This window comes from Muscardinus avellanarius, assembly GCF_963383645.1.
Source record: "Muscardinus avellanarius genome assembly, chromosome: 11".
NCBI classification, from domain to species: Eukaryota; Metazoa; Chordata; class Mammalia; order Rodentia; family Gliridae; genus Muscardinus; species Muscardinus avellanarius.
In genome coordinates, this window is record NC_137797.1 from 86452524 (window position 1) to 86469491 (window position 16968).

Below are 16968 nucleotides of genomic sequence, written 5' to 3' on the forward strand. Positions count from 1 at the left end.
AAGTCTTTGATCCATCGTGAGTTGACTTTTGTACAGGGTGAAAAAGTGGGATTAACATCCAATTTTCTGCATATGGTTAACCAGTTTTGCCAACACCATTTGTTGAAGAGGCTATCTTTTTTCCAGTGTATGTTTTTGGCCCCTTTGTCAAAAATCAATTGGCTGAAAGTGTGTGGACTTGTTTCTGGGTCTTCTATTCTGCTCCATTGGTCTATATATCTGTTCTTTTGCCAGTACCATGCTGTTTTTATTACAATGGCTTTGTAGTATAGTTTAAAGTCAGGTATTGTGATTCCTCCTGCGTGGTTTTTGTTGCTGAGAACTACCTTGGCTATTCTGGGCTTTTTGTTATTCCAGATAAATTTAAGGACTGATTTTTCTATGTCTGTGAGGAATGATCTTGGTAGTTTAATGGGCATTGCATTAAATCTGTAGATCACTTTTGGGAGGATGGCCATTTTAATGATATTAATTCTGCCAATCCATGAACATGGAAGGTCTTTCCATCTTCTAAGATCTTCTTCGATTTCTTTTTTCAGTGTTTTATTTTTCTTTGTAGAGATCTTTTACTTCCTTGGTCAAGTTTATTCCTAGGTATTTTATTTTTTTGTGGGAGATCCTGAGTGGAAGTGTTTTCTGAATTTCTTTTTCAGTGGATTTATGGTTGGTGTACAGGAAAGCTTCTGATTTTTTAAGATTGATTTTGTATCCAGATACCTTGCTGAATTTGTTGATCAGTTCTATAAGCCTTTTGGTTGAGTTTGTTGGGTTTTCTAAATATAGTATCATGTCATCTGCAAATAGTGACAGCTTAAGTTCTTCTTTTCCTATTTGTACTCCTTTGATTTCCTTTTCTTGCCTTATTGCTCTGGCTAGAGTCTCTAGTACTATATTGAAGAGAAGTGGTGATAGTGGACATCCTTGTCTCGTTCCAGTTTTTAGGGGAAATTCTTGAAGTTTTTCCCCATTTAATATGATGTTGGCAGTGGGCTTATTGTAGATTGCCTTAATAATGTTGAGATATGTTCCTTCTATTCCAATTCTCTGCAGTGTTTTTATCATAAATGGATGTTGAATTTTATCAAATGCTTTTTCAGCATCTATTGAGATGATCATGTGGTTTTTGTCTTTGATTCTGTTTATATGATGAATTACATGGATTGTTTTTCGTATATTGAACCAGCCTTGCATCCCTGGGATGAACCCTACCTGGTCATGGTGAATGATTTTCTTGATGTGGTTTTGAATGCGTGTTGCTAGTATTTTGTTTAATAGTTTTGCATCCAAGTTCATCAGAGATATAGGCCTGTAGTTTTCCTTCCTTGAACTGTCTTTATTCGGTTTGGGTATTAGTGTGATGTTGGCTTCATAGAATGTATTTGGGAGAGTCCCGGTTTTTTCTATTTCCCGAAATAGTTTGAGTAGTATTGGGATTAGTTCTCCTATAAAGGTTTTATAGAATTCACTTGGGAAACCATCTGGTCCTGGGCTTTTCTTTGATGGTAAGCTCTTTATTGCTATTTCAATCTCTTTGATTGTTATTGTTTGGTTTAAGTGTTCTATATCTTCTTGACTCAGTTTAGGAAGGTTGTATTTATCTAGGAAGTTGTCGATTTCCTCCAGATTTTCCATTTTGTTGGAGTATAGTTTTTCAAAGTAGTTTCTGATAATCCTCTGGATTTCTACGCTGTCAGTAGTAATGTCTCCTTTTTCATCCCTTATCTTCATAATTTGGGTTGATTCTCTCTTTTTTTTAGTTAGGTTGGCTAGTGGTTTATCAATCTTGTTAATTTTTTCAAGAAACCAGCTTTTGGTTTTGTTGATTTTCTGTATTTTTTTTTATTCTCTATTTCGTTAATTTCTGCTCTAATTTTAATAATTTCCCGTCTTCTGCTGGCTTTGGGGTTCAATTGTTCCTGCTTTTCAAGGGCTTTGAGGTGTGTCGTAAGGCTATTTATTTGAAGATTTTCTGTTTTTCTTATGTGAGCACTCAGTGCTATAAATTTTCCTCTTAATACTCCCTTCAAAGTGTCCCAGAGGTTTTGATATGTTGTATCTTTATTTTCATTCACTTCTAGAAATTTCTTGATTTCACCTCTACATCTTCTATGACCCATTCTTCATTCATAAGTGTGGTGTTCAGTCTCCACATGTTTATGTTGTTTCTCTGGGTCTTCTTATAGTTGATTTCTAGTTTCATTCCATTATGGTCTGAAATGACACAGGGAAGTATGTAACATTTTTTAAATTTGCTAGTGCTCACTTTGTGTCCCAGGATGTGATCTATTTTGGAGAAGGTTCCATGAGCAGCTGAGAAAAATGTAAACTCTGCTGTAGTTGGGTGAATTATTCTATATGTGTCCAACAGGTCCATTTGGTTAATGGTGTTCTTTAGTTCTGAGACATCTTTACTGACCCTTTGTCTGGAAGTTCGGTCTAGTATTGTGAGAGGTGTGTTGAAGTCTCCCAGTATTATTGTGTTGGGATTTATGTGTGGCTTCATGTCACAAAGAGTTTGATTTATGAAAGTAGCTGCCCCTATGTTTGGGGCATAGATGTTGATTATTGTTATTTCCTCTTGCTGGACTATTCCTTTTACCAGTAAAATGTGACCTTCTTTGTCTCTTCTAATAAGTTTGGGTTTGAAGTCTAACTTGTCTGATATCATAGTTGCTACTCCTGCTTGTCTTCGAGTACCATTAGTTTGGATTACCTTGCTCCAGCCCTTTACCTTGAGTTTGTTCCTATCTTTACTTGTGAGGTGTGTTTCTTGTAAGCAGCAGATGGATGGATTCTGGCTTTTAATCCATTTTGCCACTTTATGTCTTTTTATTGGGGAGTTGAGGCCGTTTACATTCAGTGTGATTATAGAGAGATAATTTTTAATTCCCAACATGTTAAGATCTTATTTCTGTTTGAGATACTGTTTATTCTTCTTTGCTTAGTTGTCTGCTGGATGGGAATTCTTGTTTCTTTGGTTCTGGCGTGAATTACCCATTTCCTCTTTGCAGTTAATCTCCTTGAGTATTTTCTCTAGCGCTGGTTTTGAAGACATAAATTCCTTCAGTTGCTGTTTGTCATGGAAGCTTCTTATTTCCCCATCTAATTTGATGGATAGTTTTGCTGGGTAGGAAATTTTTGGCTGGAAGTTGTTTTCTTTCAGAGTTTGGAATATGTTACTCCAAGCCCTTCTGGCTTTCATAACTTGGTTTGGGAAGTCTGGAGTGATTCTAATTGGTTTGCCTCTGTATGTCACATGGCCTTTTGTTTTTGTTGCCTTTAAGATTCTCTCCTTGGCTTCCACATTAGTCATTTTGACAATTATGTGGTGTGGGGATCCTCTTCTCTGATCCTGTCTAAAGGGAGTTCTATAAGTTTCCTGGACCTGTGTATCGACCTCTTGCTCTATGTTTGGAAAATTTTCTGCTATTACTTCCTTGAAGAGATTGTTGATCCCTTTGGTTTCACCTTCTTTTCCCTCCTCTATTCCAATTATTCTTAGGTTAGCTCTCTTGAAATGGGCCCATATTTCTTCAATGTCAGATTCCTGCTGTCGGGTTTTTTTTTCTAAATTAGAAAATATGCGTTCATTTTTAGAATGATCATCTTCAAGAAGCGAGATTCTATTCTCCATGTGGTCTAATCTGTTGTTTATACTTTGAATTGAGGCCTTTACTTCATTAATTGCATCCTTTATCTCTTTTTGACTCTCTCTAAATTCTTTTCGAAAGTCCTCTATTATTTCTAAAGTTATTTTCCTAATTTGATCTTCTAGAGATCTTTGGGTTTCTGTGTTATCAGATTCTGATGTTGTGGTGTTGTTGGCATTCACTGCTCCATTGTTATTTCTCTTTCCCATGATTTTGGAAGTTTGAGCCTTCTCTGGGTTCTTCCCTGAGTCACTACGAGTTCACTTAAGATGCTCTGGATCTCTAGTCTATGGTATCTCGGTCACCACTACTCCTTTACTGTGTTGTATCACAAAGTCTCAGACCCAGGGAGTCAATCAAGGCTGCTTAGACCGTGGGGGGTGCCAAGTTGGGCGTTCTCCAGTGGGGAGTTGTGACTATGGTATGATATCTCTGCCACTGCCACTCCCCCACTGGGCTGCACTGCTAAAATCTCCGACCCAGGGAGACTATCTGCGCAAGTCCCTGGGAGTGCAGTACTGGGATTTCTCCCCTAGGGGCCGCAATTTGACTCACGGTTGTTGAGTGCGCTGATGGAGCTGTAGTGAACTCGGTGGATTCGCTGCTGCCGCCACTGGCAATATGGCACCACTGCCACACCCTCGGCCGTGATGCGGCGTATTTCTTCTCTGGTTTTGAACTCTGCTCTGAGTCCTTGCCAGTTGTGCTGCGCCCAGCCCTTGGGAGCTTTAGATGTTCCCTGCACCAACAAAACTGCTGACTGCCGCCCGGCTGTTCAGCACCTGCTCACCTCGGCTCGCTGTCCACCCCTCCTCTCAGGCGCGTGGTGGCTGGTTGAGTGGGTTGGTCTAGGGCCGTCCGGTGAACTCGCCGCTGCCGCCAGCAGTAAGACGCTGCTTCTGCATCCTAGGCCGCGAGGCCAGAGTACCTCCTCTCTGGATTTGATCTCTGTTTTGAGTCTCCCTCCTCTCTGGAGCCTGGTGTTGCTAGGGGATATGTAGGCCGCGCCGCTCCGGCCGCTCTGCACCGCGGCTCTGGCTGCTCCGCACCACGGTTCTGGCCGCTCCGGCTGCTCCGGCCGCTCTGCACCATGGCTCTGGCTGCTCTGCACCATGGGTCTGGCCACTCCGGCCGCTCCGGCCGTTCCGCGACGCGGCTCTGGCTGCTCCGGCTGTTCTGGCCGCTCCGCTCCGGCTGCTCCGGCCGCTCCACTCCGCGGCTCCGGCCACTCCGCGCCGCCGCTCCAGCCAATCCGCGCTGCAGCTCTGACTGCTCCGGCTGTTCTGGCCGCTCCGCTCGGCTGCTCTGGCCGCTCTGCTCAGCTGCTCGGAACCGCGACTCCAGCTGCTCTGTACCGCGGGTCTGGCCACTCTGGCCGCTCCGGCCGTTCCGCGCCGCGGCTCTGGCTGCTCCGGCTGCTCCGGCCGCTCCGCGCCGCGCGGGCGCGGCACTTCGGGCTGGTTTTTTTCCGGTGTCTTGTTTTTCCAGCCCTTTTTCTCTGTCCCTTGTATTTACCGTTTTTATTTCTTTGCTGTGGTGTTTTCTGGCTCTGAAAGGCGCTGGTTTTGAGGTAGTAGAGTTGGATTGTTAGCGGGACTTGTAAGTGCCGCTTTCCTCCGTCGCCATCTTCCCGGAAGTCCATAGAGCAACATTTATTGAAATTAAATCTCTGAATTTTTTAGTCCAAATAAGAGGTTTCTCCAAGTCTGATACCAGTGTTTTTGCCATAAGATTCTGAGTCTTGGCCTTTCTTGTCCAACAGAATCATGTAGGCCATAAATAAATAATATTAATAGCCAGCATTTGCTTACTATGTGCCAGTCATCATACCAAGTATTTTACATGCGGTTTTTGTACTCCGTGTGTTAGCAACAAGGGGTATAGGCACACTCATTTTATTTTGCTCTACTGCACTTCTTGTTTAACAGTTGAGAAACAGAGGTTAAGGAGCTCGCCCGTAGGTGCATAGCCAGTTATTGGTGGGGCCATGGTTTGAATTCCAGGTCTGACTGATTCTAGCACCTGAAGGCTTATCCCTTTGTTAGCTGTTCCAGTCGAATCAAAAGCATGTAAAATGTATTAAACAACCTGATTCTATATACTTATGCTTTGTTCCTATTTATTCTTTGTCAGATAAGTAGATCTGTCACTTGATTGCCCTTCCCTTTTGCTGTTTTCCCTCCTTCGAATATCAGAGAGCAGATTTTCTGCCAGAGGAAAGGGACCAACACATGCAAGGCTTCTTTGCTCTGCCGCAGTTGCTTGCATGTCTGACAGGGTGCCAGTGCTATCATTTTTATGTATTTAAGGAAGGAGATATTAAATGATGTCCTTTATGCAGTCATAGAGGCCTCTGAAACATCACACTGTTGTAGTCCCATGTCTAAGGGGCAGATCCTTGGAGTCCCTTCGGGAAATAGCAATTACCTCTGTGTTTCTGGAAGTTGAGGCAGTAGAATGAATGTAACTGTCATGCTTGTTCAGAGAATATTATGACTTTCAGCACTGTAATAGCCATGTGAGTAATCTAGTATCTTACTGAGTAAATTTCTTAAAGTAATGAGGCACCAATTCCTTAATTTATGTGCTTCTAGAATGTCTTTCCAGTTAAACTCATTTTCTTTCAGTCTGTCAGAGCATTTGATACTTCCACCGTCGTCACAGAAATTATATAAAACTCTCTTAAAATTTACTATATTTTTCAAAGACTTTTTAAAAAATAAGAAAAAAATAAAAGGAGAACCGGGCGTGGTGGCGCTTGTAATCCCAGCGCTTGGGAGTTTGAGACAGGAGGATCGCGCTGGTTCGAAGCCAGCCTCTGCTACTTAGGCTTTCAGCAACTTAGTAAGACCCTGTTTCCAAATAAAATATAAAATAGGTCTGAGAGTGTAGCCCAGAGGTAGAAGGCCCCTGGGTTTCATCTCCAGTACCACAAAAAAAAAAGAAAATTAAAAGGAGACAGCTGATTGTGAGTGTGCCTACTCCTCATAAATGATGCAGTTCATTCCTTATCAAGTAAAATTGTCTTCTCTCAGCCGGGCATGGTGGCGCACGCTTATAATCCCCGCGCTTGGGAGGCTGAGACAGGAGGATCGCACAGGTTCCAAGCCAGCCCCAGCTACTGAGTGAGGCTCTCAGCAACTTAGTGAGACCCTGTTTCCAAATAAAATATAAGATAGGTCTGAGAGTATAGCCCGGAGGTAGAAAACCCTGAGTTCCTCCTGCAGTACCACAACAAAAAAAGAAAGAAAGAAAGAAATTCTCTTTTCTCCACCCCCATAAAACCCATAGAGACTGGATATGGTATCATTCTTGACATTGGATTTTTAATAAGGTATTGGTTGCTTTTTGTTTTGGGTGTGTGCATGTACATGCATACACACACTTGCTTGTGCTGCTGTTTTCCTTAACCAAAAAGAACTTTGATTTGCAGGTGAATTCTTTAGATACAGACTATCTGCTGTTCATATTGTGGCACCAGAGCCTCATGAATTTGCTGAAAGACAAGAAATGGATAGTAACACAGTTTTCTTTTTCCTTACCAATCACCAAAAATCAGTGTTGGCACAAATTTTGAATATCTAACAATAGACCCTGGCTTCTCAAAACAGGCATTTGATTTTCTTTTTTTTTATTGTGCTGTACTGGGAATTGAACCCAAGGTCATTCAACCTCTGAGCTACATCCTCAGCCCCATTTTTTTTTATTCTTTATTTTGAAACAGTGTTTTCATTAAGTTGCAGAGGGCTTCACTAAGTAGCTGAGGCTGGCCTTGAACCTGTGATCCTGTTTCAGCCTCCAAAGTACTGAGATTACAAATGTGTGTGCCATTATGCCTGGCTTCTCTTGCTTGTCATCTTAAATCACCTTTTCCTCTTTTTTTTTTTTTTTCTTTCTTCTTGAAGACAGAATCACTCATTGGCAGAGTTGAAATGGAACCCAGGGGCATTCTACCTCCAAACTATATCCCTAGTCCTATTTTTTATGCTTTATTTTGAAACAGGGTCTCACTAAGTAGCTGAGACTGTCTGCGAACCATGATCCTCCTGTCTCAGTCTCCCAAATGCTGGGAATACAAGGGTGCACTACCATGCCTGGCTTAGAGATGAAGTTTTTTTAGTACTTCTTGGAACATTGAGTTCACAGAGACTGAGAATTCCATGCCATGAATGTAGGCTTTATTTTGCCTAAACTATCCATTAATCATGTTTCATAAATATTTAGAAAGCAGAGAGAATATAAATAGGATTATAGAAGATCAGAGCATCATTGAAATTTATTTATTTACTTTTGTTTGTTTTTGTTTTTGTGGTACTAGGGATGGAACCCAGGGGCATTCTACCTCCGAGCTACACCCCCAGCCCTATTTTTTATTCTTTATTTGGAAACAGGGTCTCACTGAGTTACAACCCAAGCACGGGGATTACAAGCGTGTGCCACCACGCCCGGCGTCATCATTGAAATTTAAATGTTATGTCACATTAAAACAGCATTTGCCGGGCATGGTGGCACACTGGCGCTTGGGAGGCTGAGACATGAGGCTCGCACAGGTTCGAAGCCAGCCTCAGCTACTTAGTGAGGCTTTCAGCAACTTAGTGAGACCCTTTTTCCGAATAAAATATAAACAAGGTCTGGGAGTATAGTCCGGAGGTAGAAAGCCTCTGGGATCCACCCCCAGAACCACACACAAAAAAGCCAAAAAGCATAGCATTTGCCAGTTGATGATGTATACCTTTAATTCAGTACTTGGGAGACTGAGATAGGAGGATGCCAGGTTCTTACTCTTTGGGCATTTTCTAAGTGCCTGCTTATTTGCCTCTTACATGCTTCCACAATGTCCTCTTTATCTCATAAACACTTCTAAATGACTCATACTAATGAACATGTGGCTTTTGCTAAAAGTAAGTAAACCACACACTTCCTTGTTTTTCCTTGTTTCTACAGTATGTTGAATGGGTCTTTGCACAAAGAAATAAAGTAATGAGGCAACTGTATTTGAATTTTTCTTCCCTTTACATTGTCCTTCAGTTTAGAAAAAATACTTCATTTGCCATCATTTACCGTAATGTACTTAAAACTACATTTTTGCTAAGAATATTGAATTTCTCACTTTAAGAAAACTGCTTTAGTACTAAATTATAGCTTTTTCAACTCTGTTCCCCTGCTTTTGACAAAGGCAGAAAATACCATAAAAATGAATCATCTAGTGTTTACCTAAAATTAACCTTTATGCTTATAATTGATTTCTGAAGAGTCTTTGTCAAAATATTTGTCAGGATAATTTAATTCTCTATATGTGCAGGAGTGAAAGAAGCTTTATTTTTCAAGGATTGTCAGTGAAATGTCTCTAATTTGTTATAAACTTCATTTATAGCTCAATCAATTGAGCAAAGATTGATGAAAATGGATCACACTGCAATCCACCCACATCTACTGGATATGAAAATTGGTCAAGGCAAATATGAGCAAGGGTTCTTTCCGAAGCTACAGTCTGAAGTCTTGGCAACAGGACCAACCAATAACAAGTAAGCATGTCCTTCACTTGAGTGACTGCTTGAGGAATGAAGGAAGAGTGGGATGCTCCACGCGCTCAGGAGGCGGATTGTAACCCTTAAACTCTGATCTACATGATGGCTTGTTTTCAAGACCACATTAATCATTTGAAATGTGGGTTCACACTGAGTACTTTTAATTGTTTTTTGTTGTTGTTGTTGTTGTGCCAGGAATCAAACCAAGGGCAGGGCCGTGTGTGTGTGTGTGTGTGTGTGTGTGTGTGTGTGTTATTGGGGATAGAACCAGTGCCCACATACATCCCTCCTCCAAGCTGTACCCTCACTCATTTTGTTTTTTATTTTGAAAATGAGTCTTACTAAGTTGCTGAGGGCCTAGCCAAGTAGTTGAGGCTGACCTTGAACCTGTAATCCTCCTGTCTCAGCCTCTCTAGTACTGGGATTACAGACATGTGCCACTACATCCAGCTGAGAGCCACTTTTAAAATGACTATTTAAGGCTGGGCGTGGTGGTGCACGCTTGTAATCTCCCCGCTTGGGAGGCGGAGATAGGAGGATCATGCAGGTTCGAAGCCAGCCTCGCTGGCTTAAGAGACCATGTTTCCAAATAAAAATATAAAATAGGTCTGAGAGTGTAGCCCAGAAGTAGAAGGGTTTCCAGGAACCCCAGTACCACCAAAAATAATAATAATAAATAAATAAATAAATAAATAAATAAATAAATAAATAAATAAATAAAATGACTGTTTAAATGTAGTGCTAACATAGTCCAATAAAAAGTTACATTTGTACCATCTCTGTTAGTTTCCTAGGGCTGCCATAACAAATGTAGTGCTAACATAGTCCAATAAAAAGTTACATTTGTACCATCTCTGTTAGTTTCCTAGGGCTGCCATAACAAAGTACCACAAATTTGATGACTTAAATTACTAAAATGAGCTCGGCCTAGTACTTGGGAGGCTGACACAGGAAGATAGTAGGTTTGCAGCTAGCCCCAGCAGTGTAGTGAGCCTTTGCACAATTTTAATGAGACCCTGTTTCAAAATTTAAAAATAAGCCAGGCATGATGGCACTCGCTTGTAATCCCAGTACTTGGGAGGCTAAGACAGGAGGATCACTGGTTCACAGATAGCCTCAACTACTTAGGCCCTCTGCAATTTAGTGAGATCCTGTTTCAAAATAAAGAATAAAAGCCAGTCATTGTGGTGCACTGTGCACCCTTGTAATCTCAGTATTTAGGAGACTGAGGCAGGGGGCTCACAGGTTCATAGCCAGCCTTAACTACTTTTTGAGGCCTCCGCAACTTAGTGAAACCCTGTTTCAGAATAAAGAATAAAAAATAGGGGTGGACATAGCTCAGAGGTAGAATGTCCCTGGGTTAAATCTTCAGTACTGCAAAAAAATAAGAATAAGAAATAGGGCTGGGGGTGTAGCTCAGATGTAGAATGCCCCTGAAATGAATGAATGAATGAATGAATGAATGAATGATATAGGGCTGGGGGTATAGCTCAGAAGCAAAATGCCCCCAGGTTCCATCTCCAATAACACACACAGAAAGAAATTATTCTTTCACAGTTTTAGAAGCTAGAAGTTTGAAATCAGGGTGTTGGCCGTTACTGTCACTAGGCCTCTAGAGAGTGATCCTTTCTCGCCTCTTCCAGCAAAAGCTGGGAGCCCCCATAGCTCCGTGGCTTGAAACATCATAACTTCAGTCTTATATCTTTGCATGGCCATCTTCCCTCTGTGTCTGTGTCCATGTTCTCTTCCTTCTCTAAGGACATCAGTAGCCGGGCATAGTGGCTCATGCCTATAATCTCAGCACTTGGGAGGCTGAGGCAGGAGGATCACAAGTTCTAGGCTAGCCTCAGCATCTTAGGGAGACCCTGTTTAAGAAATAAATAAAAAAAAATAGGGGTAGGGTATAGCTTGGAGGAGAATGCCCCAGTGTTCAATCCCCAGCACCACAAAAAAACAAGCCAGCATGGTGGTATTCCTCTGGTCCTAGTACTTAGAAAGCTGAGACAGAAGGATCACAGGTTCAAGGATAACCTCAGCAAGTAGTGAGATTCTTACTAGCCTAGTGAAGACATGTCTTCAAGTATAGTTCAGAGGTAGAATTTCCCTGGGCTCAATCCTCAGCACCACCAAAAATAAATAGATAAATAATAAAAAAAAATTTTTAAAGAATAAAAAGCTGAGATAGGGGTGCATGCCTGTAATGCCAGTACTTGGGAGGCTGAGACAGGAGGACCGGAGGTTCAAAGCTGCCTAAGCAACTTAAAGACCACATGTTTTACTTGGTTGTTTTAACCCACATCCGTGTGGCTGTGGTTGTTTTTCAGTCGCTGGGTGAGTCGGAGCGCCACTGCACAGCGCAGGAAGGAGCGTCTGCGCCAGCCCTCGGAGCCCCTCGGCCTGGACAATGACCTGAGGGAGGTATGTGGCTGCCTGCCTGGGCCCAGGTGCAAGAGCCAGGAGCTCAGCCTGCTCCGCCAGCAGGTGTCCGCGTGCAGGTTCCTTCGCATTCCTTTAAAAAACGGTTCCTTCATACTTGAAAGTATTAATCCTTTTGTATTGACTTGTACATGAAAATGCCTTTTTTTACTTTTTGTCATACCTATACATCTAAAATAGGGTCTAAAATAAGTCTTTCTGTGTAGTACACCAAGTAAAGACTATGTTTAGGGTAAATTTTTGGTCAGTAGGTGTCCTGTAGAGAAAAATATATACAAAAAACAAAGACATTGTAAATTTCAAGAATAATTTAAATGTAATAAGTAAAGATGTATTTGCCTCTGCTTTGTCTTTGGCTTGCCAGCACCATTTTAAAGTGTTTTAAAACTAGCTTTAAATTACGATCCAAATGCTTTATTGTACGCTTTGAAAAAATCATAATTTGAGTAATTTTAAGTATTACAGGTATTGACTATGATCAAAAGCAGAATGAAATTTTTAAAATCCTTAACTGTCTTGTAGACTCGGATGTGTAGAAGGAAAGCAGAAAACCTCATTCTAAACGTGTGTCATGTTCTGTTAGTGTGTTCCTACATATATGACTTTAAACATTTTCCTAAGAACGGAGGCATAGCCAGTTCAGTGCCCTTCTGTATTTTCTTCTCTCGCTCTTCTTGTTGTGATTTTATCATGTGCATGCTTGTTTTGCTTGTCTCTCTCCCCCTCTCCTTTTCTTTTTGCTTTCCTGTCATTGGCACTTCTCCATCCTCTTAGCTTTCCGGGGAACTTTTGGTCTGTCAGAACTCCATGGCATTCTGGGAGTGGGATCAGGGCCCACCTCCTCCTGCACGGCTTCCTAAAAAGTCCTTCTCTGAGTGCTGCCTGGTATGTCCCTTGCCTGGAAGTGCTTCTCCAGGTGTTACCGGCCCTGTCCTTGGTGGTGTCTGATACACGTGTGTGAGCGCACACAGCTCTAGAATGCCTCACACCACCTCACCACGCGCGCTCTGAGCCTCTCCAGTTTGCTCTCTGCTTCCTCTTGATGCCTTTTGGTGCTGGTGTGTTAGCAGAAATAATGATACGCTGTTGATGGTAAAATTGATTATCTGAATCCCAGGCAGTGGGGATGAGGGCGAGGGGAAACACCAGATAGCAAATTGCTTTTCTTTCAAAGGGAAAGATTGCCTCAAGTTAAATGAATACATAAAGGCAGAGTTGTGCCTGTAGCTCAGGACTTTTGACACCCAGGCTCCTAACCCTCACACCACCGTGCACTAACTGCAATTTACCTGAAGGCACAAGTAATTTATGACACTTGAGTTTTCCCCCTCATCATGTTATGAACTTATATTTGTTGAAATTTGCCACAGTCTTTTCTTTACAAGTTCAGCACTAGTTTTAGGGATAGTGTATATTAGAAAATTGAGGTGAAGCCTGTATTAACGAACACTTAGGTCAGGCATGTTGGTTCACAACTATAATCCCCCTACCTAGGAGGCTGAGACAAGAGAACCACAGGTTAGAGGATAGCCTTAGCAAATAGTGAGACTCTCATCAAACTAGTAAAATGCTGTTTCAAAATAAAAATAAATAGGGAGAAGGGTATATATACATATATATAATATATGTGTATATACATTATATATGTATACACACACACACACACACACACATATATATATATATATATATTTTTTTTTTTTTTTTTGCGAGGCGTGGTGGTACATGTTTGTAATTCCAGTATTTGGGAGACTGAACAGGAGGATCACAGCTTTGCAGACAGCCTCAGCTACTTAGTGAGACACCATTTCAAAGTAAAGAATAAAAAATAGGCCTGAGGGCATAACTCAGAGGTAGAATGCCCCTGGGTTCAATCCCCAGTACTAAATTAATTAATTAATTAATTAATAAAAAATAGGACTGGGTGTGTAGTGCAGAGGTAGAATACCCTTAGGTTCAAGCCCTGATACCACAACTAAAATAAATAAATAGCACAGAGGAGTGGGGCAAGGTGGCGCTTGCCTGTATTCCCAGCAACTCAGGACACTGATGCAGAGGATCCTATATTTGAGGTGAGCCTGGGCAACTGAAAAAAAATAAAGTTAGGGCAAGTTAAAAAAGGAAAAAAGAAAATAAAAGAAAGAAAATGTAAAAAGCGTGGGGAGGAAGCTCATCGGTAGGATGCCTCTGGATTCAATCCCAATATAAGGAAGTTCTTTAGAGTACTTTGTAGCCAGATGGTATGATGCACACCTGTGATCCCAGTACTTGGGAGGCTGAGACAGGAGGAGCATAGGTTTGAAGCCAGCTGCAGCAACCTAGTGAAGCTCTCAGCAACTTAGTGAGACCCTGTTTCCAAATAAAACATAAAATAGGGCTGGAAGTGTATCTCAGAGGCAGAATGCCCCTGGATTTAGTCCCCAGCACTAAACAGACACAAAAGAATACTTTGTACGGTGTTCATTGAGTAATAATCTATCTTCTTCACTCCTTTCCTCTTTCCCTTTTTTCCTCTCTCTCTCTCTACCTTTATTTTGGATTGAACCCAGGGGCATTCTACCTACAAGCTATAACCCCAGCCATTACATACATACATACATATGTGTACTTTTGGGTTTTTTGTGGTATTGGGGATTGAACCCAGGAGCATTCTACCTACAAGATATACTCCTATCCCTATTTTTTTATTCTTTTTTGAAACAGGGTCTCATTAAGTTGCAGAGCGCTACACTAAGTAGCTGAGGCTGGCCACAGACCTCTGATCCTCCTGTTTCATCCCTCCAAGTACCAGGATTATAGGGGTCGGCCATCATTCCTGGCTGAATAAAATTATATATTTTTATTGGTATTTTCTAATGGCTTTGGCTTTTGTTTTTGGCAAAAATGGGAAGGGTCTCCCCCCCCCCTTTTTTGGTACTGGGAATTGAATACAGGGGCATTCTACCTCTGAGCTACAACCTCAGGCTTATTTTTTATTTCTCTCTCTCTCTCTCTCTCTCTCTCTCTCTCTTCAGTACTGGGGATGGAACCCAGGGGCGTTCTATCTTCAAGCTACACCCCAGCTCTATTTTTTATTCTTTATTTTGAAGCAGGGTCTCACTGATTTGTAAAGGGCCTCACTAAGTAGCTGGGGCTGCCCACGAACTGTGATCTTCCTGTCTCAGCCTCCCAAATGCTGGGATTACACATGTGTGCAACCACATCTGGCTCCTATTTTTTTTTTCAAATCACCAAATGTTTTATTGAACAATTACTGAAGTTGTATGAGTAACCATTTAATTACTGTATATTAGTAAGGCTGGTTTTTTACTGTTTTTTTGTGAATATGAGAATCTGTACTTGAAAAACCGTAGGCTTGTGCTGAATGAGATATATATGAACTGTATAAAGTGTTTTTTATACAAAATATACAAATGAGTACAAGATCTCACTAGGTTGCAGAGAGCCTCACTAAGGATCCTTCTGTCTTGACCTCCCAAGTAGGAGGGTTATAAGCATTCACCACCATGCCCAGCTTTAAATATGTAACAGTTATTTGTTTTTATCAGCCTTTTATCTTTCATTTAGAGAATATCCCAAACAATAGGAAATACAAATATAATTCTTGCCCTGTACTCAGGTTAATTTTTCTAAAACTTCTTTCATTTTCAACATCTTTTTATTTAAAAATTAACTTTGAGCCAAGCGTGGTGGCGCACGCTTGTAATCCCAGCATTCAGGAGGCTGAGACAGGAGGATCGTGGTTTGCAGCCAGCCTTAGTGAGTACCTCCCCAACTCAGTGAGACCCTGTTTCAAAATAAAAATAGGACTGGGGGTGTGGCTCAGAGGTAGAATGCCCCTGTGTCCCATCTTCAGTACTGCAAAAAAAGAAAGAAAGAAAGAAAGAAAGAAAGAAAGAAAGAAAGAAAGAAAATTAACTTTGAGTATGACTCTAAAAATCTCATTACATTTAACTCCCTGTAGAATAATAGTTCTCTCATTCTCAATTTTCCCTTTTTTTCTTGACCCTATCAAAAAATTTGAAGCAGAAAAGTATAAATAAGTTCTAAGTATATTAAATGCTTTCAGAATTCATTTGATTTTTAAATCTTTCCTTAAAGTGATTAGCATGGGAAGGAAACTTATTTGTTTGTTTGTTTGTAGTACTGGGAATTTACTCCAGGAGCCTTCTAGCTCAGAACTTGTTACTCCTAGCTCTTTTTATTTTTTTGTTTTTAAACAGGGTCTCACTAAGTTGCTGAGAGTGTTCTTGAAACTACAGTCCTCCTGTCTCAGCCTCCAGAGTACTGAGATCACAGGCGTGTACCCACCATGCCCAGCTATTACTTTGTTAAAGGTCCCTTTTATTATGAACATTGGGAAGCGGTTGATAATTGATTGGTTAAGTCCCTCATCAGTGGGATGCTCTTCTGTTTCTATCAGATTTAGCTGATTCGTTTTCTTCCAAAGGGGAAATATATTAAGCCTACAAACTCTTATATTTAAAGGATGCACAGAATTTTACACAACTTTTTTAATATCAAATTCTCTCTTTAAGATAGAAAGGATAGATTTTGCATATGTTCTGATGGGAGGATGTGTAGATGTGTTGGCTTGTGGTCTCTCTCTTTCTCCCTACAACAAACTACTACTTTTTCTGTATTGAGCATAGTTATTTTGTAAATATGGTCTGAAGACACTTGAACCTTTTGCAGATTCTGCCCTGTGATCCTGATGCAAACAAAAAATACCTAGATGAGGTTTTTTCAGGTGACATAGGAAGGAGAAAGCCCTCATGTTCCGCAGTAATCAGATGCAATGGTTTTGTTGTTGTTTTAATGGAAATTTACTAACCAAAGCTCAAGAGCATTGGACTAGGTTTCTGTGATACCTCTGAGTCACCACAGGCACCAAATATAACATTATGATCTTACTTTCTCTTGATTGTAGAACAAGACAAGGGAGGGCTTTATCAAACATCACGGTAAGAAGATATGCCCGAGATCATAAAATTAGTTGCAACATAGTTCTAGAGCTTCTGATTTTACTGTTGTGGCTTGACTAGCACACACTGCCCAGAAAGCTAGATAGACATGAACTCTTGTTGCGTGGGGAGAGGAGTGGAGAAAACCAGTGATTTAGAACTACTGGGCTCCTGTAGAGCCTTGAATTTCTACCCAGATGTGGTGGCACAAGCCTGTAATCTCAGTACTTGAAAGGCTGAGACAAGAGGATCACAGGTTAGAGGCCAGTACTCAAAAACTTACTGAGACCCTGTTTCAAAATGAAATAGAAGGCTGAGCATGGTGGTGCACGCTTGTAATCCCAGCATTGAGGAGGTAGAGACCGTAAGATCGTGGTTCACAGACGGCCT

General features: G+C 41.2%; 1 protein-coding gene across 3 annotated transcripts in view; it reads left to right on the plus strand.

The window, feature by feature from the left end:
* Positions 1-16968, plus strand: part of DENND5B (DENN domain containing 5B) — a gene marked incomplete at both ends in the record, with an annotated part of 170963 nt that overhangs the window by 105330 nt on the left and 48665 nt on the right. For 2 of the 3 annotated variants that reach the window (XM_080706508.1, XM_080706509.1), the window contains 2 exons: positions 9025-9175; positions 11503-11596. In XM_080706508.1, the coding sequence (XP_080562634.1) occupies positions 9025-9175; positions 11503-11596 (245 nt within the window). Of the gene's footprint in view, positions 1-9024; positions 9176-11502; positions 11660-12388; positions 12500-16968 lie in introns of all 3 variants that reach the window. The other variant, XM_080706507.1, reaches the window with a different exon arrangement.